Source organism: Rhinoderma darwinii, chromosome 1 (assembly GCF_050947455.1).
Source record: "Rhinoderma darwinii isolate aRhiDar2 chromosome 1, aRhiDar2.hap1, whole genome shotgun sequence".
Classification (NCBI taxonomy): Eukaryota; Metazoa; Chordata; class Amphibia; order Anura; family Rhinodermatidae; genus Rhinoderma; species Rhinoderma darwinii.
This window is the reverse complement of record NC_134687.1, coordinates 318,532,340-318,557,213: the sequence shown is the minus strand read 5'-3', so window position 1 is coordinate 318,557,213 and position 24,874 is coordinate 318,532,340. Positions and strand designations below refer to the sequence as shown.

Sequence of the window (24,874 nt, the reverse complement as noted above, 5' to 3'; positions counted from 1 at the left end):
TTGGAGCCGTTTTTTCAGGCGTAATTCGAGGCGTAAAACGCCTCCATTACGTCTGAAAATAGGTCGTGTGAACCCAGCCTTACCCTCAAATAGATAGTAACTTTCAAACCATTTACGCTAATCTAATAGTAGACCTGATATATATCTACTTTGTCATTTGGGCACCATTTCAAATTTTGCTATAGGGCCCCATGGAGCGGTGTATGGAATGGGACTCTGTGTGCGGCCATACAGCCTCTGTGCTGTGTGAATGAGGCTTTAGACGCCCCCAAACCAGCCGCACCGACCCTTTTTTCAAAAAGTAATAGGACCCGACTGTATCTCTGACATTGTGATGAAGGCATCGGCTACAACAAATGGACAAGGGCCAGGCCAGGCCCGTAAGCAGTGGCTGATCCAAAGGATTTTCTTCAAAAGTGGTACCAGGTTTTACAGGTAAAATTTCTGCTCTAAACCATCAAAGTCAGAGAAGTGCAAGTGCCAGAGGAGCCGAACGAAACTACCGGAATGTGCCGGTTCCCTTGCACGATAGACACCATCGGCGCCCGAAGAAACCCATTGACTCTAATGGGTTTTGTCAGGTTTCCGTCATGGTGTTGGTGGTTTTACCGGAAACAATAGCGCAGCATGCCTCGCTATTGTTTCTGCCATTTTCGGCCGGATCTGTGACGCAGGCCTCTGATGCAGATGTGAGCACGCCTTTACAGAGAAGAGTAGACTAAATACAGTCTTTACATATTATGTCATATTCTATCACCACCTTCGTGCTGTGTGATACTAAAGAGCACCACCCAGCATTTCCTATCCTGCTAGGAGTTGTATTCTTTTGTTGGGTAGACATGTCGTAGACTCTCCTGTCATCTGCAGTGTGAGGATCAATAGCCCCGGTACAGCAACCTCTGTACGCTCCGCACCGACCTGCTCTGCAGCATTAAGATAAGACCTGGTGACAGGGGGGGCGTGGCGAGTCAAGCAACGAGTGGGCGTGGCCTGTCTCATCCTCACAATACGTTCATTGACTAGAAGCGCGCACGAGCGGCAGAAGGATGCCGCCCCTGTAAACGAAGCTGTGCAGTGCTAAACATTGACAAGTCGTTGGGTTTTTATTTTTTACTAGTCACGACCGGTGGCCACGACCTCTAGCCCGCGTTCTTCTATTATTGTTAATTCCGTGCGGGAGCGCGCAGTTACCGAACCGAAAACAACTATAATCTCGCGATATCCCCAAGCGGACGAGACCAATCAGTGCGCAGCATTGTGGCTGGCGCTTGTCCCGGCTGTCAGTACACAGGAGGAGGTCGCCTGTCTGGAGCCGCTTGTGTCTGTATTATCCTCCCGCCCCCACCCGCCGGCTCTCCTCCCCCCTGTCTGCTGTGGTACCTCTCTCTCCCGCCCCGGGTCGCTCGTCACGTCCGGTAGCTGGAGGTTGTGGAGGAGGCCGCGGCCAAGAGCAGCAGCACCCGGGGGAACCGTGAAACACAAAGAGGCCGCTGTGTGACCGAGGCCTTGGGCCTGAGACACAGGTGAGACGTGACTTGGTGCTTGAGTGACAGCTCGTATTTCTCCAGAGCCCTGCCCCCCCCTTGTATGTTTACATGCCTCTTGTATGTACATTGTATGTATTGGTGGGTGATACAAGCTTGTTGAATGTTTTAGATGTCCTGTTATCAAAGCCTGAGACACTAATGATGGACATTTCATGGACACACACGTTATATATATATATATATATATATATATATATATATATATTCGGTAAAGATGGTATAGCCGGCATCAGTGGATCTGTTCGCACTTGCGCTACGGTGTTCTGGCAGGTTGCGCCAACCTTTACGGTATTTTTAATGTCAAGAATTGCGTACTCTGCAATACTATCCTTGCCGTCAAATATATTGAAAACCTGATATGACAGTAATGTCATAGGAGATCTGTCTTGGCTCCATGGCAAATGGAAGTTCTGATGTTAGTGGGTTCCGAGCCTAAAGCTCCTTTCACGCTAACGTGTTTTTCATCAGTATTCTTTCAGGTTTGTTTTTTTGCTTTGTAATATGGCGCTAATATTAATGAGTATTTACATGAGTGTATAAAATAAGCGCGTATTTGAAAAAAACGTTTATCCGTCTTGCGGATTAATAATGCGCATTGAAGTCTACAGAGAGTGATTAAAATACGGATGCCTCCATATTTGGTCCTTGAGTAATTAAATGATTTCCCTTGAAGACAGCCCATCAGTCATAGGGACCTATAATACAGACGTACTGATGCAATATCATCCAAGTGAAAGAGGTCTTGGGCATTGTTCACATCTGCCTGGTGAATTCCATTTTTCTATTATGTCCCAAGAGCAGAAAAAGGCAATTCTAGCTGTAACGGATGGGTCGCAACACAGGGGTATAGTTAGCATTTTGACCCCACAGGTATTTTGCAATATTTATTGGAGTTAGTCTGTGAAAATGAAAATCTACTTTTTTTCTGAAAAAACATAGAAATTTGTAATATTTACAAGGAATAAAGAAGAAAACGCAGCCCAACATTTGTAAAGCATCTTCTCCCGATTACGGAAATACCCCATATGTGGTAAACTGCTGATTGGACCCACCGCAGGGCTCAGAAGGGAAGGAGCGCAATTTGGATTTTGGAACCCAGATTTTGCTGGATTGGTTTTTAGTGCCATGTTGCGATTGCAATGCCCTTGAGGGACCAAAACAGTGGAAACACCCCAAAAGTGACCCCATTTGGGAAACTACACCAATCAAGGAATTTTTCTAGGAGTATAGTGAGAATTTAGACCACACAGGTTTTTTTGCAGAATTTAGGGGAATTAGGCCGTGAAAATGAATATCAACATTTTTGTCCTCTAAAATGTTGATTTTTTTTTTTCCATTTTCACAAGGGATAAAGGAGAAAATGCCTCTCCTGAGTAGGACAATACCCCATATGTGGTAATAATAGTTTTTTTCTTTTTAATAGAAATGAATTAACCTTTGCAGGACCGATCCTGTTTTGCTTTTCCATTTTAGTTTTTCACTCCCCGCTTTCCAAACGCCATAACTTTTTATTTTTTCATCAACAGAGCGGTGTGAGGGCTTTTATTTTTTGCGGAAAGGGTTGTAGTTTCTATTGACACAATTTAAAGTACCATATAATGTACTGGGAAACTGGAAATAAAATTCTTTGCGGGTTGAAATTGGAAAAAACTGTGATTCCTCCATTGTTTTTCGGGTTTCGTTTTTACCGCTTTCACCGTGCAGTAAAAACGAGAACTTAACTTTTGTTCTGCGGGTCAATACGATTACGGTGGTAACAAATGTATATAGTTATTTTTATATTTTACTACTTTTACAAAAAAAAACGATTTGTTTAAAAAAAAATAATAATTGTTTTGTATCACATTCTGAGAGCAATAACGTTTTTTATTTTTTGGTCGATTGAGCGGTGTGAGGGCTTATTTTTGGCGGCACGAGCTGTAGTTTTTATTGGTACCATTTTTTGTACATACAACTTTTTGAACACTTTTTATTACGTTTTATTTAGCGCTAAGGTGACCAAAAAAGTGATTTTTGGCGTTTTTAAATTATTTTTCTTATGGATTTCGTTATGCGCTAAAAATTACTGTTTTACTTTATTCTGCGGGTCGATACGATTACGGCGATATATGTATATAGTGTTTGTGTTTTGCAGCGTTTGCACAATAAAATCACTTCTTTTTAAAATAACTTTCTGTGTCACCATATTCTGAGAGACGTAAGTTTTTTTTTTTTATTTTTCAGTCAGAAAATATGTGTAAGGGCTTCTTTTTTGTGGGACGGGTTGTAGTTTTTATTTATACTATTTTGGGGTACATGCGACTTTTTGGTCACTTTTTATTCTATTTTGTGGGAGGGTGGTGACCAAAAAATAGTGATTCTGGCATTGTTTTTCGTTCATTTTTTTGCGGTCTTCACCGTGCAGGAAAAATAACATTATAGCTTGGGTCGTTACGAACGTGGTGATATCAAATATGTGTACTGTTTTTTTAACGTTAATTTTTTTCCTATAATAAGAGACTTCTTATAGGAAAAAAAAAAATCTCTTATTTTTACACTTTTTTGTAAAACATTTTTATTAACTTTTATTAACTTTTTTTTTTTTTTTACTTTTTACACTTTCTTTTTTTACCTGCAGCTCTGATCGCTGCTTTAATACATTACACTACCTAGGTAGTGTAACGTATTCCAACTGTCAGTGTGACGTCACAGTCACTCTGGCAGTAAGTCTACGAGGACCAGCCAGAGTCCGGTCCTCGTAGGCTTCCATACATGGTAGACCCGATGTCCAGTGGCGATGAGCCGCTGATCGGCAACAGTGGAATGTCAGTTGTCGTGGACAGCTTACCTCCCGGTTCCCAATGCACACTATCACTGACAGTGACTTCCTGTCAATCAGGAGGCTGGTCCTGATAGGCTTCCGTACATGGCAGACACGGAGGCCATTACTTGGCCTCCGGTAGCCATCTGCAAACCTCACGATATTCATTGTGAGGTCTGCCGATGTGCTAGAAACCCCTAAAATGCGGCGATTGCAACTGATCGCCGCATTTAAGTGGTTAATTTCCGAAATCAGCGGAAATGAACCACTGATCGGCAACAGTGGAGTAGGGATGCACGGTGCATCGAAACTTCGATACTGTTTCGATACTTTGCATCCCTAAACGGTTCGATACCGCTATTTCCTGTATTTCGATACTTCGCTGCGCAGCCGCACAGCTCAGTATAGTAATACATGAATGTATGGGAGCGCGGCTGCGGCTGTGTAATTCAGCCACAGCCCCGCTCCTGAGTCCTGATAACATGTGCGCACGGTCAGGATGATGCGATGTGGCCAGCGCTGTACTTATGAGCGGCGGCACTGGAGACAGAACATGGCGGGCGCTCTGCAAAACACCCCTATGTTCTGTCCTCAGTGCCTGAACTGCCGCTCATTAGTGCAGCGCCGGCCGCTTCTCCTCATGCTGACCGCGCGCGCACTTCCTGTCAGGAGCGGGGCAATGGCTGTATTACACAACCCCGCTCTATAACGGCGGAGATCAGGGAAACCTCTAATCTCCGCCGTTATTCCCCTGAATGCTGCGATCACAGCTGACTGCAGCATTCAGGAGAAAATGAGCAGGGGGGATGCCCCTGGATCGCGTCACAGGGAATTCCTGTGACGCGATCGAGGGCCATACCATATATGGGCAGACAGCCCAGGGTCTATTGACGGACCCCAGGGCTGTCTTACCATATTTCATGTTGTTAGGACATACCCAAGTATGTCCTAACAACTGCCTGTGTGCTATTCGTCCACAGGCTAATGTACTGGCACATATCTGATATGTCAGTACATTACAGTTTAAAAATAAAGTAAAAACAAAGTATTGTTAAATGTAAAAAAAATACACCTTCACCTTTTTTACAATAAACATTAAAATAAGTCTCAATACATAAAATACACACATTCAGTAATGGCGCGGACAACAATGTTTTTGCATCATTTATGATGTGTACGCTGTAAAAAAATGAAATAAACACGGCTTTCTATCACTTATTAATGTGAGGCGCGAGGTGCGATGAATTTAACCTCCATGTTCCTCACATTAATAGTAATTAACCCCATCATGTACCTCGCACATTAACCCATTATGACTGAGAAACATGATGGGATTAATTACTATTAATGTGAGGCGCGTTCAAAATTCATCACACCTCGCGCCTCACATCAGAAAACGGAAGAATTTATTTTTTTTATTACTGTTGGCAAAAGTATCGAAATTGGTATCGAAATCGCAATACTAAACGAAGTATCGGTATCGAAGTCCAAATTCTGGTATCGTGACATCCCTACAGTGGAGTGTCAGCTGTCGGGGACAGCTGGCCTCCTGGTTACCGATGCACACTGTTGTCGACAGTGTGCATCGGGAACCACTCAGTAACTGTACGTCCTCGTGCGCTAAGACACTGACCACCAGGACGTACAGTTGCGTCGTGCTGCGCCTAGTGGTTCATTTCTGAAAGATTTGTTCTTTGTTTTGTTTATCAGATTTATCTAAATTTTGATATGTTAATGGTGGTTTAGACAGGACGATTATCGTGCAGACGAGCGCTCGTATAACGCTCGTTCACGATAATTGCCCAGGGCAAATCGGCAGTTTGCTCGATCATCTGCTGCTCATGTCGTTTTAAAAAAGTAAAATATGTGTAAACAGGGAGACGCGCTGCAGATATGATAATAATGTATGGGGAAGAGTGAACAGAGTAATGACCGCTCGTCCCCACCATAGCTCCGTGTGACAGGAGCAAACGAGCGCCGATCAACGATGTCTCGTTGATCGGTGCTCGCTGCATCGGCCGCTTGTCGGCCAGTGTAAAAAAGCCTTAAAGCTAGTCTAGGGGATGTCAGTGTGCTGATCTAGTGTGTTTTCCTACAGAATTCAGTGTATAACGTACATAAAGCTTCAAGGGGTATTCCCAACTTAACCCTTGGCTATGCCATAAATATCTGTTTTGAGAGATGCGGGTTTCACCCAACCCCAGTTCCGCCTGGTGTGGCGCCCATAAGCTGCCTATTTCAGACGAGGACTAGTGGAGAGGGGGCTACGCATGTGTATGGGAGTTACTGAGACATTGGAGCAGCATTTGCTGAGCTGTTTCCGTAACCCCCATTGAACCACCTATCCACAAGTTCTCTCCTGAAATCTACGGCCAGTGGCAGCCTCACGAGGTACATGGGGAGGTGGGGTTGAGTGACCCCCTGTTGTTGATATAGGTGCGGGTCCCAGAGCTGGAACCTGCATCTATCAGACATGTATGGCATATCCTGTGGAAATGCCATACATGTCTAAGTTGCGAAAACCCCTCTAATACAGTAACATTCTTATAATTGGACATCCTTGGGACTGGTGAGGTGTTAAAATATTGGACATTCCTAACCGTTGGACTTGTAGATTTGTGTCTATACAAACATCCACTCATACACAATGTAAACGTGTGTGTGTGTGTGTGTGTGTGTATATATATATATATATATATATATATATACTTACTTGCCTTTTCCTGGCAGTGTGGGTCAATGTCGCCTTTTTCCCTTGCCAACAGTGATGATGACATGACTGGTTCATGTTGGAGCACTGAAAAACTGATAACATGGACCAGTCCATTAGGTGCTCAAGTGCCAGTCTATGATACTGTCTTTGTCTATATCATCAGGTGCTGAATAAAAGGAATTTTACTGTACTTTAGTATTGTGGTGTTTACTGCGAGTTAGTTATTTTTCATGTCTATATAAATTCTGTGATTGAAAGGTCTAAAAAAAAAAATATCTCAACCCTTTTAGGACCAATGGTTATTGATACTTCAAAGCTGAGGTGAATGTTTGTACTTTTGGTATACATAGTGACATGTCAGAAGTTTTGATCAGTGGGGGTCTGAGCACGGAGACCCCCACTGATAGCTAAAATGAAGCCTCAGAAGCGCATAGGTGAGTGTTGTGGCACTTTGTTTCTTTTTGGCTCCGCTCGGCTTTCTTTGAAAAGCCTAGTGAGCGATGTATGGACCCAGACTTTCTATTGAGCCCATACACCACTTACTTGGCTTTCCAAGGAGAGCCGAGCAAAGCGGATCAAAAACGAAGCAGCACACCGCTCACGTAAGCACTTCTGACACTTCGTTTTAGCGATCGGTGGGGGTCTCAGTGCTCGGACCCTCACTGATCAAAACTTATGATGTGTTACTGTGAAATGTCAAAAGTTTTATGAAAGTTTAGTTACACTTGGGAAAAAATATATATATATATATATATATATATGTATTATTTTTTTTTTTGTTAAGGCCTCATGCACGCAATTACGGACCTGCCCGTTTCTATTGGTGGCGGACACCTTTCCGTAGCGCTACGGAAAGGTGTCTGTGCCCTAGAACCATGCCGGGAAATATGGAGCATGTCCTACACTTCTGATTTTTCGGTCCGTGCTCCCATACTTTGTATGGGAGTACGGCACGCAAATGCAGCCCGCGTGTGTCGGCGGCCGGTTGTGTCCGCAATCGCGGGCTGTGATTATGGGCACGGTCATGTGCATGAGGCCTGAAAGCAGAAAATCAGTATGTACATACATATATTTAAATATGCTGGCCTATTTCTTGTGTTTACAGGAACCACATATTTATAGATTTTATTAAAAATATACAGCCATGTGGAAAAAGCATTTGCCCATCACTCGATTTCTTCTATTTTTTTTCTAATTTGTCACATTTAACTGTTAGACCATTCATAATTTTATCATAAGAAAAATACAACACGCGTAATCACAAAATGCAGCTTTAAAGGGATAATTAATTTATTCAGGATAAAGATTTGTTCAAAATCTTTATCTTCCATGTGAAAAAGTAATTGCCCCCCTACACCTAATAACGCACTCGAACATTTGCGATAAGTCTTTTACATCGCTGTGGAGGAATCTTGGCCCACTCTTTGCAGAATTATTTTATTTGGCTACATTTGAGGGTTTTCAAGCATGAACTGCCTGTTTAAAGGGAATATGTAATCAGAAAATTGTTTAAGTAAAGTTTTTATGTTAAACATATTTTTAAAAGATTTGTTTGGTGATATTACATTTTTTTTATGTCATATATTAAAAATAATAATCCTAAAATCTTGCAGTTTTCACTCTGGGAACTGAGCCTCACAATAGACTGACTCTTCCTGTTCTCATTACTCAGCAGTCATCTCATTATCATCACAGGCAGGATTACAATGATAGGTAACACCTCTATATAGATAACACAGAATCCACAATTCATAATAGACTGACACTTCCTGTTCTGTATAGATCACCTCTCAGCAGTCCTCTCATTATCATCATAGGTAGGATAACAATGACCGGTAACACCTTTATATATAGATGACACAGGATCCACGATTCATAATAGACTGACCCTTCCTGTTCTGTAGAGAGAACTTCTCAGCAGTCATCTCATTATCATCACAGACATCTATATATAGAGGTGTTACCGGTCATTGTAATGCTAACACAGGGTCCACCATTCATAATAGACTGACACTTCCTGTTCTGTAGAGATCACTTCTCAGCAGTCATCTCATTATCATCACAGACAGCATTACAATGACCGGTAACACCTCTATATAGATATCACATGGTCCACCATTCAAAATAGACTGACCTTTCCTGTTCTGTAGAGATCACTTCTCAGCAATCATCTCATTATCATCACAGACCGGATTACAATGAAAGGTAACACCTCTATATATAGATAACCCAGGATCCACCATTCATAATAGACTGACCCTTCCTGTTCTGTAGAGATCACTTCTCAGCAATCATCTCATTATCATCACAGACAGGATTACAATGAAAGGTAACACCTCTATATAGATATCACATAGAGCTGGGCGGTTTTGCCCAAAAATTTAATCTAGATTTTTTTTTCAACCCTATGGCCGATTTTTCAATTTGAATCTCTAGTTTTGTTATTTTTGTTAAATAAACCAAAAAAAAAAAAACAGACACAAGTCTTGGTGTGGGGAGGTGCTGCTAGTGACAGCGAGTCACATGGTGAGTGGGGAAGATCCTGTTGGCTAGAGGTGCACTGTCCGGTACAGTGAAGCACCTGGGGCATGGAGATGTGCCATCAGGGGCCTCAAGGCACTATGTTGGCAAGGAGACGTCTGGCAGGTAGGGAGGCATTACCAGAGCTGCCAGGCACACGGTGGGTCAAAAGGCACCTGGAGGGTGGGTGAGCTACATCAGGGGCTGCGAGGTGACTATAGGGATGATGAGACAGCAGCAGAGGCACCTGGAGGTGGCGGATGAAACAAATATGAAGGAAGACAGCCATTTAAGCGCTATGTAAACCTTTTGAAAGGCTTTTATATATATATATATATATATATATATATATATATATATATATAGCTAAAACTTTATAATTAGTTTTTATTAAAAAAATTTTTACTTTTTGAGATACAGCTGTTCTGCATTCTCTATACAGAGCAGCTGTATCTAGCACTAAATCCTATCCGGTTCGCGTTACAGACGAGTTCAGTGAAATCGGGTTGACACGTAGGATTCACCTGTAATCTATGACCTCTAAATCATGAATTTAGATGTCATAGATTACAGGTGGATCCTGTGTGTCAGAGACACTGAACTTGTCAGGTCCGCGGGACTGACTGATTCAGGTCTTAGTGAACGATACAGCTGCTCTGAGATACAGCTGCTTTGTATTTTGTATACAAAGTAAAAATATTTTTACAAAAAATTCTTTAAAAACAAAAAGTAATTAGAAAGTTGCACCAATCACACTGAACTTTTTGAGATATATATATAAAAATGGTTTACATAGCCTTCAAGCTAACCTGAGGCTAACGTAAGCTGCTAGCAGGAACAGTAAGTATTAGGAGGTTAGGTGTAACGGGGATACAGTGAGGGTACTGATTTATGTGTTGGTGCACAAACACATGCTTAAAAAAAACTTCATTTTAGCTAACCTGGCCCTCTAAAGAACTCCTATAGCCACTCCAAGCCTGTAAAAAGGCCGAAAGAATTAGCCCTGCCTCCCATTCCCTTATATACAGCGAACCAGCCTGCCCACCAATCTCCGTTTCCCCCTCGATATGCCCTCGGCTGACAGCCTATGACTTCATAAGCTGCCAGGCATTAGAAGAGTAATAGCTGCAGTACTGACATGCCGTGCCAGTACTGCAGAGCATTCTGGTCAGGAAGCCACCGGAGGTGGGAGGAAACGTCATTGTTACATGCTGTAAGCGGTCTCCTCACTCACAAGTAAACATTGGAAGAGAGTGACGAGGTGGCGGGGCGGAGCTTAGTTTTGTAGCTCTGCCCGACGGCGCCATTATTAAAGGGAATGTGTTGCCAGAAAAACATGTTTTTTTTTTAAATTAAACATTTAGTGTGTGGGTGATTAAACATTGTTCAAATTTTTTTTATTTTTTTCACGAGTCAGGAAATATTATAAATTAATTCAAAATTTATAATACTACCCATTTTTGGTCACTAGATGGAGCTATTCCCAAAATTGCAGCATTGCAACATTGGGTTAAAAGCCCTCGCTCTAGTGAGCTCTCAGCATCCCCCCCTCCTTTATCCTGGCTAGTGCCGGGATAAACGAGGGGTTTGAACGGTGTAACCTCCTACACTGTGTGTCGCCATTTTTTGAGCTAACACACAGTGTAGTAGGTTTACATACAGTAGTAAACACACACAAACACGAACATACATTGAAATCTCTTACCTGCTCCTGCCGCCGCGGCTCCCTCCGGCCCGTCCGCTCCGTTTGCTGCCGCTGGTCCAAGTGCACAAATCCGGAAGCCGCGACCGGAAGTAGTAATATTACTGTGCGGCCGCGACTTCCGGTCCACAGGAAAATGGCGCCGGACGGCGCCAATTTCGAATTGGACTGTGGGAGCGGCGCATGCGCAGTTCCCACACAGACGCCGTACACTGAAGTCAATGGGACGGGAGCCGTCCGCAGTCCCTATGGGACTGTGGCTGCCGTATTCCATGTCTGTATGTGTCGTTAATCGACACAGACAGAAATGGAACAAAAAATGGCAGCCCCCATAGGGAAGAAAAAGTGTAAAAATAAGAAAAAGTAAAACACAAACACACAAATGAATATAAACGTTTTTAATAAAGCACTAACATCTTTAACATATAAAAAAATAATTTGTGATGACACTGTTCCTTTAAATCTATTCGGTCTAAACACATTCGTCTGAGTCCTCAAAGGCAAATATCACATGATCCACCATTCATAATCAACTGACCTGTTCTGTAGAGATCACTTCTCAGCAATCATCTCATTATCATCACAAGCAGGATTACAATGAAAGGTAACACCTCTATATATAGATAACCCAGGATCCACCATAGACAATAGATGATGGACACATCTTCCCTCCTATTCCTCCCTGCACAATGACCTCTGAACAGGTTACAGAGCATGCCTTGAAAACTTCCATTGAAGACAATGGGTTCCCTCCTGTTCACAGGCTCCTATCGTCCATGTGGCTGCTGTAAAGCATCTCTTAAAGAGGCTCTGTCCCCACATTATAAGTGGCCTATCTCCTACATGAGGAGATCGGCGCTATAATGTAGGTGACAGCAGTGCTTTTTATTTAAAAAAACGATCTATTTTCACCACGTTATTAGCGATTTTAGCTTTATGCTAATGAGTTTCTCATTGGACAACTGGGCGTGTTTTACCATTGACCAAGTGGGCGTTGTACAGAGGAGTGTATGACGCTGACCAATCAGCGTCATACACTTCTCTCCATTCATTTACTCAGCGCATAGGGATCATTTTAGATCGCTATGTGCTGTCTTATACTAACACATTAACAATACTGAAGTGTTTAGACAGTGAATAGACATTCCACGGGATGTCTATTCACAATCCCGACACTTCGTTAATGTTTCGGTGGTAGTTACAGCAGAGGAAGCATGATCTCGTTGTAACCTGTCATTTACAGCGTGAATGGTATGGTATGATCACGGACCGTGCACGCTGCTACAGTCGTGTGCATGAGGCCTAAAAAGGAATATACACACACCCCCCCATATACACCACCACACACCCATACATCAATCTAACATGCATATAACGAAAAAGTTTTTTCATGGTATGGACGGCTCGAGGAGTGTCATCCGCGGGCTGTCCGCAATGACGGACCGTGCACACGCGAGTTGAGAAAGTAGAATTAATACTTACCGTTAATTCGGTTTCTACGAAACCATCCATGACTGCACCCTTATTACCCTCCCTAAAAAACTTTTTAGTTATATGTATGTTAGATTGATGTATGTGTGTGTATATATACACACACGTGTGGGTGTGTGTATATGGCTGTGGGTGTGAGTATATGGGTGTGGGGGTGGGGGGGGGGTGTGTGTGTGTGTGTTGTATTTTATTCCATTTTAGGCCTCATGCACACGACTAGCAGTGTGCACGGTCCGTGATCACGGTATGGACGGCTCGAGGAGTGTCATCCGCGTGCTGTCCGCAATGACGGACCGTGCACACAAGATGTGCATGGACTTTAAGGACTTCTTAGTGTTCCGGGCTCCTGGAAATCGCACGTGTACATTGGCCCATAGAATAGAAAGCGTCCTATACTATTCGCGATTGCGGATAGTATGCGGCCACAAAACTATGGTATTTTTTTTGTACATGAAATATAGATTAAGCCATCTTGCCTGAGCTGCTGTAGATGACACTTAGAGATGCTTAACAGCAGCCTAATATAGGAGCCTGTGAACAGGCGAGGACCCTTCTATGGGAGAGTGTTCTAGACAGTCTGTGTCCTGTGCAGGGGTCTCTGTGCAGGAAGGGACAGAGGGGAGCTGTGTCCATCAACTATTGTCAATGGTGGATCCTGTGAAAGATACATAGATATAGATGTGTGTGTATAGATAGATAGATTTATTCTATTCATTAACAATGTTTCAGTCACCATTGAGAATAGTGATTCAAACGGAAGCTAAGGTTTCCTTTTGCCTTTCCGTTGAGGGGTTCCCCCAGTGGAAACCTCTGACGGAACCCCTCAACAGAAAAACCACGCTGATGTGAACACAGCCTTATCTGCCTGTGATGACAATGAGATGACTGCTGAGAAGTGATCTCTACAGAACAGGAAGGGTCAGTCTATTGTGAATGGTGGATCCTGTGATATCTATATATAGAGGTGTTACCTTTCATTGTAATCCTGCCTGTGATGATAATGAGATGACTGCTGAGAAGTGATCTCTACAGAACAGGAAGTGTCAGTCTATTATGAATGGTGGATCCTGGGTTATCTATATATAGAGGTGTTACCTTTCATTGTAAGGGCATGGCCACACGTGGCGGATTTCCTCCGCAACTGTCCGCATCAATGCCGCACAGAATCTGCGTTGCAGATTCTGCTGCGGATCTGCACAAAATGTGCAGTAAATTGATGCGGACTAGCTGCTGCGGACTGCGGTAAAAGTACTTCCCTTCTCCCTATCAGTGCAGGATAGAGAGAAGGGACAGCACTTTCCCTTGTGAAAGTCAAAGAAATTCATACTTACCGGCCGTTGTCTTGGTGACGCGTCCCTCCTTCGGCATCCAGCCCGACCTCCCTGGATGACGCGGCAGTCCATGTGACCGCTGCAGCCTGTTATTGGCCTGTGATTGGCTGCAGCCGTCACTTAGACTGAAACGTCATCCTGGGAGGCCGGACTGGAGACAGAAGCAGGGAGTTCTCGGTAAGTATGAACTTCTATTTTTTTGACAGGTTGCTGTATATTGGGATCGGTAGTCACTATCCAGGGTGCAGAAACACTTACTGCCGATCGCTTAACTCTTTCAGCACCCTGGACAGTGACTATTTACTGACGTCTCCTAGCAACGCTCCCGTAATTACGGGAGCCCCATTGACTTCCTCAGTCTGGCTGTAGACCTAGAAATACATGGGTCCAGCCAGAATGAAGAAATGTCATGGCAAAAAAGCAAGACGCATCCGCAGCACACATAACATGTGCATGACAGCTGCGGACTTCATTGCGGAATTTAGAATCTCCATTGAAGTCAATGGAGAAATTCCGCCATGAGTCCGCAACAGACAGAGCATGCTGCGGACACCAAATTCCGCTCCGCAGCCTATGCTCCGCAGCGGAATTTTACGCCTCGTCTAAACGAACACTTCTAAATAGAAGTGGAAGGCAATGGAGAAACGGCTCCGCTGCGGATTAACGCTGCGGAGTGTCCGCAGCGGAATTTAAGTGAAATTCCGCCACGTGTGAACCCAGCCTAATCCTGCCTGTGATGATAATGAGATGACTGCTGAGAAGTGATTTCTACAGAACAGGAAGGGTCAGTCTATTATGAATGGTGGATCCTGTGATATCTATATATATATATATATATAGAGGTGTTGCCTTTCATTATAATCCTGCCTGTGATGATAATGAGCTGATAATGAGCTGATGATGATGCTGAGTAGTGATCTCTACAGAACAGGAAGGGTCAGTCTACTAAGGGGCTCAGTGAACAGAATGAACAATGCAAGATTTTAGGATAAATTCTTTAGTATAGAAAATGAAGAAGAAAAAATCTTAATCTGTTTCACATAAATTCTTGTTTTAAACAAAAGATTATTTTCTGATAACAGATTCCCTTTAATGTTTCTTTTTAGCCATTCAGATGTGGACTTGCTTGTGTGCTTTGGATCGTTGTCCTGCTGTATAATTTAACTGTGCTTGAGATTTAGGTCACAAACTGACAGGTAGACCTTTTACTTCAGTATTTTATGATAAAGAGCAGAATTCATGGTTCCATCAATTATAATAAGTCATCCAAGTCCTGGCGAAGCAAAGCAGTCCCAGACCATCACACTGCCACCCTCATGTTTGACTGTTAGTATGATGTTTTTATGGTATATTGCGGTGTCCGCGTTACACCAGATGTAAAGAGACCAATGTTTTCCAAAAAGTTCTACCTTTGACCCCTCATTCTACAAAATATCCCAATAGAATTGTGGGTTATCTAGATGTTTGGCAAATGTGAGACGAGCCTTTGTGTTCTTCTTGGTCAGCAGTGGTTTGAGCCTTGCAGCTCTCCCATGGATGCCATTTTTACCCAGTGTCTGTCTTATTGTGGAATCGTGTATATTAACCTTAACTGCGGCAAGTGAGACCTGCAGTTCTTCAGATGTTCGTCTGGGTTCTTTAGTGACCTCCTGAATGCAGTGCAATTCACCCATTAAAAACGGGGATGACCTACATGTTTATCATAAAAATGCAAATGTCTAAGTACTATAGCAATCTGCTTACAATACTCCAAAATAGAAAAGTGTAATTCGCAGTATGTATATCTGCTGCTCCCAAGTTGTATCAAGGCATTGTAGGCAAAATACCATAACCCTGTGGCAACATACGACGTACTATTACTGAAATGTCGCCAAGGGGAAGTATACAGCCGACACCTCGCTCCAACAGTTGGAATCGAAGATCACTTTGATTCCGCCCGTTTAATGCCTTAAGTGCCACGGTCAATCGCGACCGCAGCATTTAAATTTTTAGACCCGGGGGGGGCGCCCCCTCAAACACGCCATTGCGGCGCAATCGGCCGGTGACAATGGTGGTCATGGAAGTCTGGGGGCCTAATGAAGGCCCACAGGTCTGCCATCTTTGTACCCATTTGAAGCCCAACGTAGACTGTCCATATCACCATATACTGCTATACATTAGTCTTGTAGTATATCATGCAAGCGATCGCTGGTTTTTAGGGGGACTAATAAACAAAGTAAAAAACTGTTAAAAAAACAAAACAAAAAACACCACTTTATGTTCCAAAAAAAAAAAAAAAAAAAAAAAGTATTAAAAGTTACAAAAAAAAAGTTTCTCATTTTGTCCCTAAATCAATGTTTATAAAAAAAAAAAAACGTTAACACAACTGGTATCGCCGCGTCTGTAAAAGTCCAAACTATCACAATATAGCGTTGTAAAACCCGTTCGGTAAATATATGAAACGTAAAAATTGCTGTTTTTTGCTCACATTAGCATTAAAAAAAATAAAAAGTGATCAAAAAGTCGCATATACCCCAAAATGGTATAGTTGAAAACTACAGCTCGTCCCGAAAAAATTAAGCCCTCACATCACTAAATTGACGGAAAAATATATTAAAAAAATGGCTCTCAGAACATGGTGACACTTTATTTTTTACATTTTTTTAGCAAATGTTTAAAAAAAAAAAAAAAAAAGTGGTAAAACACATAAATCAAAACATAAATTTGGTATCACTGTAATCGTATCAACCTGTAGAATAAGGGGCACATGTAGTTTTTACCGCCTGATGGACGCCGTAAAAACAAACCCCCCCCCCAGAAATGGCGTAATCGCTGTTTTTTTTCGCATTTCACCCCACAAATATTTTTGTGCTATAACAAAATAGAAATTGGCCCGTAAAAAACAATCCCCCATATGGTTATGTCAACGAAAAACAAAAAGGTTATGCCTTTTGGAAGGCAGGGTGGAAAAAACGAAAATGAAAAAAAATCTAATTTGCTGTGTTTCCAAGGGGTTAAAGCCAAGTAGGGAGGAAAATCACACTAAGGCCTCGTTTAAACGAGCGTGATATACGTCCGTGCGACGCGCGTGCTTTTCACGCGTGTCGTACGGACCTATGTAAGTCTATGGGGCAGTGCAGACCGTGCGTGGGTTTTATGCAGCGTGAGTCCGCTGAGAAAAACTCACGACGTCCTATATTTGTGCGCTGTTCGCGCATCACGCACCCATTGAAGTCAATGGGTGCGTGTAAATCACGCGCACCACACGGAAGCACTTCCATGGGACGAGCGTGATTCGCGCATCTTCTGTCAAACTCTGAATGTAAACCGAAAAGCACCACGTGCTTTTCTGTTTACAAACATCCAAACGGAGTGTCATAATGATGGCGGTTGCACGAAAATCACGCAGCCGCGCATTATATGCTGATGACACACGCAGCTGTTAAGTGCCTTTTGCGCAGAACGCACACGCTCGTGTAAACCAGGCCTAAAGAACAGAACAAAAAATATATAGTGGAGGATTATTCAATATTTCCCAGAAGGGTGCAAACTGTCAATGGCCGATCATGGAGTACACCTACCACACCTGATGCGCGTTTTGCCAATGACTTTGTCTTAAAACTAGTTTGATCTGAAACATTCAAATGTGACAAATATAAAAAATATTAAAAATTGTAAAGGGAAGAAACCCCTTTTTCTCAGCACTGTAGATATTTTATGGTATAATAATCAGCAATCACGTTTCTATTTTTAAAGTACATTCTAGCATGGCTTATTTTATGGCCACATAGTGTTTTTGCAAATGTGTGCTCATGTGTGAGGCTCCTATGTTCCCCTGAGTGAATATACCCCACTTGTGCACGTAACTTACTTTTCGGTTATGTAAAAGTGTACAGTTGCAAAGGCATGCTTTTTCTTCTATAAGGAGCATTCGTGATCGAGATAGGGAGCAGAATTCTCCTCTTCTATGTGTGTAGTGTATAAAAGACATGACGGCAGTTAGGCTCCGCCCACTGGCTCAGAGAAAACGGGGAATTCGAGAGTCTGCCAAAAAATGTCATAGACAAGTCATAATGGCCAGAAAGTGTTATTCCTCATGTACACACATATGACAGCTTATTCTGAAAAGTTAGGTACGCTATAAAGAGGACCTCTCATGTCCTTTGACATCTAAAACCAGCTGGATAGCTTACTGGCTGCTGCTGCACTGGTTTTCTTCTCTTCTTCCCCTGCAGTCGCTCCTGTTCGCTTTGGTGACCTGTAAGAGTTGACTGTTAAGTGGGCTGTCGATAGCGCTCAGTGTCTGACTGAGATTGACACACAGTGTGATAAATTTTAAATCATTCAACGATACACAAGATTGGCATGGACGGGCAATCAGGGCAAAAATAACAGCTACCTTGCCTAGTTTAGAGCACCTTTTCTGGGTGTATTTTTGGTTTGGGGTTATAGGAATAACTGCCAAATAGTACAAAGATTTAGTAAATTCCCGTTTTGAATTATATAAAATGCTTTTTTTTTTTGGTTTGTTTTTTTTAGCAGGCGTATGTTCTCCTTTTAACCCCTTAATGACCAAGCCATTTTTTAAGTTTTTCCATCGTCGCATTCCAAGAGCTATAACTCTTTTATTTTTGTGTCGACATAGCTGTATAAGGTCTTGTTTTTTGCGGGACAAGTTGTATTTTTTGATAGCACCATTTTGAGGTACATATTATTTATTGATTAACTTTAATTAACTTTTTTTTGGGGGGGAATAGAAAAAACCCTGAAATTTCGCCACGCTTTTTCGCGTCTTAAATCTACGCCGTTTACCGTGTGGTATAAATAACACCATAACTTTATTCAGCGGGTTGTTACGATTGCAACAATACCAAATTTGTATACTTTTTGTATGTTTTACTACTTTTACACAGGAAAAACGCTTTTTTTTCAACATTAGTTGTTTTTGTGTCTCCATATTTGAAGAGCCGTAACGTTTTTATTGTTCCGCCGATGCAGTTGTATAAGGGCAGACTTGTCGTTTTTATTGGTACCATTTTGGAGTAGATGCGACTTTTTGATCACTTTTTATAACATTTTTTTTAGTCAGGATTCACAGAAAACAGCAATTTTTCCATAGTTTTTTATTAAATTTTTTTACGGCGTTCACCGTGCGGGTTAAATAATGTAATAGATTTATAGTCGGGGTCGTTACGGACGCGGCGATACCAAACATGCGTAACTTTTTTAATTTATTTTGGTATTTTAATAGTAAAGCATTGTGTAAGGGGAAAAGCTGGGTTTTTCATTTTTTTTTCACTTTTTTTAAAATTAACTTTCTTAAACTTTTTTTTTTTTAAACTTTTTTTACTAGTCCCACTAGGGGACTTCACTATCTGATTCTCCGATCGCTATTATAATACACTGCAATACTTCTGTATTGCAGTGTATTACTGCCTGTCCGTTTAAAACGGACAGGCATCTGCTAGGTCATGCCTCCGGCATGATCTAGCAGGCATTCATGACAGGCAGACCTGGGGGCCTTTATTAGGCCCCCGGCTGCCATAGAAGACACAGACACTTGGTGATCTTATCGCCGGGTGTCGGTGGGAGAGAGAGGGAGCTCCCTCCCTCTCTCCAAAACCACTCCGATGCGGTGCACGCTATTGTGCATCGCATCTGAGGGGTTAAACGGGTGAGATCGATACTAATATCGATCTCACATCGATCTCACACGGCAGAGCAGGGACGCCCCCAGCCCTCTAGCAGCCGAGAGCAGGGAGATTTGACGGCTCCCTGCTCTGTTTACTCATCCTGATGCAGTGCCGTAAAAAGGCATATGCATCAGAATAAAGCCCGTTAGTGGCCGCCGTTAAAAGGTGTATTGGCGGTCACTAACGGGTTAAGAGTCGTATTTTTCCATAGTTTTTTTTTTTTAAATTCGGCAACATAAAAATACGCCTCCATATAAACAAGTGTATTTCCTATTGAAATCAATGGTAAACTGTTTGCAGGCGTATTTTGGAGCACAATACGCTCCAGAATACACCTGAAAATAAGCCGCGTGAACATACTCTGAGGGCTCGGTTGAAAGGAGGTCCACGCAGGATCCAGCTAATATCGATGACATCGAAGTTATGACCTTGGATGTCATCGATTGTTAGATGTATCCTATTTACTCCCGTATTTTGTATCTGCACTAATGGACAAAATACAGATAAAATATTGATCATTTGGATTCATGCACTAGACCATATGTATTAAAACAATCTCCAAGAAGACTATTTTTGTTACCATAGCAATGATTTAGAGTCCATGGGGGGATTATATAAACCGTTTTACGCCAGTTTTCCGGCGCTCAAACTAATTTACACTTACCGGATAATGTGCCAAATATATTAAGACTGGTGTTTGAAAGGCCAGTTTTAATAGCTTTTTCCAGTGCAATTTAGAAAACGAAAGCTCTATTCTGATTGGTTGATCTTCTGATCTACGTATAACCCTATGTTTACCAACCTGTAACATGGCAAGAAAAGTTCCACCTGACTGCAAGTTTTGTGTGACATGCCGCAGTTGGGCTTAATAGAAATGGACCGTGTCGGTTCATAGCAGCACAATGTTTCTCTTTGCTCCAATAGGGAGATTATAAGAATGGGCTACACTCTTGTGTCGGCCGTCACATTGCACAATGTAGCCCCGGCTTAAGAGTTTTGTATCAGAGTTTGTCTTTATGGTTATTGCTTGGTATTGTCAAATACATAATGTGTACGTCTGTTCTCATATAATGATCGCGGTTTCATTTCTTGGCACGGAGGCCCCAGTCTTGTGATTAAGCAGCCTGGAAATTCCTAACGTGGACAGACCTTTAGTCTACCTATAATTTCTATGGGCTTGAACAGATGCCTTTCACCATCATTAATGGGTATTACTTACTCTTTGTATAATACTGTACTCCTCAATCATTCTGATCTTCAATGTGTATTAATTTTACATTTGTGATTCTATATTTGTCAAGGAACCGTGCAGACAAAAAAACTAGCCGTTAGCATGAAATGCATTTTACTTTATATTGTCCAGTCAATGCTAGGATCATTCCTACATTAAATAGGATACATTTCTAGTGTACCATTATACAGTCATTAGGGTGGATTAGGCTGGGGTTACGCTGTGTGTGAGCGTGGTTTAGGAGTCACTTCAAATTTTGCCCCCCCCCAAGAGATTGAAAATAGATCTCCCCTTGTTAGTTACAGTGGTGCCTCCCCCCAGTAGTAATATTTGTGTCCTGTGTCCCCCCACTTCCCCAGTAGTCACAACAAATATCATCTGTCATTGATCAGGGTATGTTCTAGCCCTTTTGCTACCTGAGGTAAAGCATGAAATGGAAGGGATGGACTATATATCTGTCAAAATACTGCCCCCTGCAGTCAATGAAGGGTGACACCTGAGATTTTTTTTTTACCACTCCTTTCTTTTCAGCCATGTGATCTAGTTTTTGATTTTGGTTAAGGCTGTGTTCACATGTGGTGGTCAAATTGTGTTTTTTACAGAACTGCACTGTTTTCCACAAAGTGTGATGAAAGCATCAGTCATCTGAGTGGATTCCATTGCATCTCCGTACTCCCACCCAATGGCCCACAAAAGATTGCAACATTTTTTTAAGTGACAATAAAAGCCGATGTGGACTCCAAGGAGACATTACTTTTGGCCAAATGTATTAAAGGGGTTATCCGGTGATGGGTGATGTAAAATCATCCTCCGGATAGGCCATCAATATCTGATTGGTGGGTGTCTGCCGCCGGTGCCGAGAGTCGATCAGCTGTTTAAAGGGGCTCTGGCAATCGCTGATTACCTTTGTTGTTAACACCGCTCCGCACTGCAAAACGCTGACCCATTCGTAGCAGCCGGGCAGAGTATTACAGTGAATGGACAAAGCTGTAATGTTTTGCACAGCCGCTACAAATGTCAGTGTTTTGCAGTGCAGATCTGTGCTTTTTATCTTCATGTAATTTTGCTTTCATCAAAATGTGACTGATTTGACCACTTTAGAACATTACCATTCAGTTATGTACTGACATTGCATTTCTGTCTTTACAGGACCATGGATTTTCCTGGCCATTTTGAACAGACATTTCAGCAGCTCAATTACCAGCGTCTCCAAGGCCAGCTTTGTGACTGTGTAATAGTCGTAGGCAGTCGTCATTTTAAAGCTCACCGTTCTGTGTTGGCCGCATGTAGTACTCATTTCCGCGCTCTGTTTACTGTGGCGGAGAGCGACCAGAGCATGAACATGATCCAACTGGACAGTGAGGTGGTGACAGCTGAAGCCTTTGCTGCTCTGATTGATATGATGTATACATCCACTCTTATGCTTGGAGAGAGCAATGTGATGGATGTCCTACTGGCAGCATCACACCTCCACCTGAATGCCGTAGTGAAAGCATGTAAGCATTATCTCACTACAAGGACATTGCCCATGTCTTCTCCAAATGAGAGATCTCAGGAGCAGAGTGCAAGAATGCAGAGGTCGTTCATGCTTCAACAACTGGGATTGAGCATAGTTAGCTCTGCCTTAAATTCCGGTCAGGGTAACGAAGAGCAATCACAGCAGCAACAGAATTCCATGACCCCCTCAGGTCGAAATACTATGGTGGAGCAGAGGGCCACCTTTCCAATAAGAAGGCTTCATAAAAGAAAGCAATCCTCTGAAGAAAGGGCTAGGCAGCGCATGAGAACCTCCATTGAAGAATGCCTTATAACAGATGTTACCAATGAAAATGTACAGTCCATGGTTAATTCTCGTGAAGAATATTTTTCTCCTGATTCTATCAAAATGACAGACCATATGAAATCTGATTCCGCCCCTGACAACCATGATGATGGTACCCTAATATTTGATCAGTCGTACGGTAATCAAGACGACACACAAGTGCCCAGTCAGTCTGACAATGGGGGGGGAAATATTATTTCAATGGCATCACAGACATCCGTTGAAACCGGCTATGGTCGAGAGTCCTCTTGTGATAAAACTATGTATACTTCGCAGACTCACGATATTACAATGGATGATAAAGACCACATGAGAGTTATTGTTAAATCTGAGCCTTTGAGCTCCCCAGAGCCCCAAGATGAGGTAAGCGATGTCACATCCCAAGCAGAAGGAAGTGAACCTGTTGAAGTAGAGGGTGTTGCAAATGGGGAAAAGATTGAACTGAGCCCAGAAAGCAGTGATCGTAGTTTCTCTGACCCTCAGTCTAGTACTGATAGGGTGGGAGATATCCATATTTTAGATGTGACTGCCACCTTAGAGCATAAATCTTCTTTTAGTATTTCAAACTTTCTGAATAAGAACCGAAATAGCAACCTTAGCTTAAGCCAAAACAGTGATGATAACATTCCGAATACAACCAGTGATTGTAGAATGGATGGAGAGGTGTCCTACCTTGTCAGCCCGGAGTCCGGACCCAGTGGTCATTCTAATATCATGTCTCACATGGATAATCCTTTCGGTGATGGCCCAGATTCTCATTTTGCTCGTCCTATGCAGGATGTTATGAGCTTACCCTGTGTTCAGTCCTCTAACTACCGTGGAAATGACCCATTTGGAATGGATTTCCCAAGGTCTGGGTTAGGACTTCACTCTATGTCAAGATCTATCATGGGAAATGTTAGGGGCCGTGGTTTTAACTTTCCAAATTATCGCCGTATTGCCCCAAAAATGCCTGTTGTAACATCCGTACGGAGCGCTCAGTTACAGGATAACTCTTCTAATTCGCAGCTTATGATGAATGGGTCAAATTCCTCGTATGAAAATGGAAACACTTCTCAACAGGGTCCACCACAGTTGACAAGGGCTTCTGCAGATGTTCTTTCCAAGTGCAAGAAAGCTCTCTCTGAGCATAATGTGCTGGTGGTAGAGGGTGCCCGCAAATATGCCTGTAAAATATGTTGTAAAACGTTCCTGACTTTAACAGACTGTAAAAAGCACATCAGAGTACATACTGGTGAGAAGCCATATGCCTGCCTGAAATGTGGAAAACGCTTTAGTCAATCCAGCCATTTATATAAGCATTCCAAAACCACTTGCCTTAGGTGGCAAAACAGTAATCTTCCTACAACGTTGCTTTAACTTTAGCACCGGTTCTCCACAAACTTTCCAAGACCAATTGATATCCTGTTGTGTGATGTAGCAGCATCTCCTTGTACTTAACTATAAAGTAGAAAGACTCCGCGTGTGTTGTGAATGAACAAGCAAATGACTTTTGGATAACGTATCTGGTCTTGGAAGGGAACTTCAAATGGATATTTAACCTCTGTTTCGAGGTACAAGTACTTCATTTGTTTATGTATGTATTATGTCAAAGGATACTGAATACTAACATACTGTTTTACCAGACTGTGTAAACATATAATGCAGCAAAATGCATTTTTAGCCATTTTTTGGTAAGTATTGTTTCCTTCAAGTAAATTATTGAAAACTGAGTTTTTCAATTAAAAACAATATTTAAATCTTGCCAATAAAGGATCCCCGTTGCCAGTGTTCTTGTTTACTGTTGTGCAATATGGCGTCTGTGTTTTCTACTGGCTACTCTTCCGTACCTATATTTCTAATAGATTAAACAAAAAAAAAACGTTCTGTATGAATTTAATAACAATGGTATTTTAATCACTAAAGTCCCTCAACATTAGCTCCTTAACGGAATCGGTCTAGTGCTATCTGGTTACTTGTTTGTGACAACTAGGAATAAATTCTGTTTAGAAAAATCATCTTAAAGGGAGTCTGTCACCAGAATGTCCGAGTTAAACTAGTACCAG

At 42.3% G+C, this 24,874-nt stretch overlaps 1 protein-coding gene across 1 annotated transcript; it reads left to right on the top strand.

Moving 5' to 3' along the window:
- Nucleotides 1-1,027: 1,027 nt before the first annotated feature.
- On the top strand, nt 1,028-24,599 carry ZBTB5 (zinc finger and BTB domain containing 5). The gene is made up of 2 exons (XM_075851402.1): nt 1,028-1,523; nt 22,157-24,599. The coding sequence occupies exon 2, from the start codon at nt 22,161-22,163 to the stop codon at nt 24,186-24,188; it is 2,028 nt and encodes a 675-aa protein (XP_075707517.1). The 5' UTR covers nt 1,028-1,523; nt 22,157-22,160; the 3' UTR covers nt 24,189-24,599.
- Nucleotides 24,600-24,874: the final 275 nt, after the last annotated feature.

Coding starts and splice junctions, on each gene's coding strand:
- ZBTB5 (XM_075851402.1), top strand. CDS start 22,161: ATGGATTTTCCTGGCCATTTTGAACAGACATTTCAGCAGCTCAATTAC.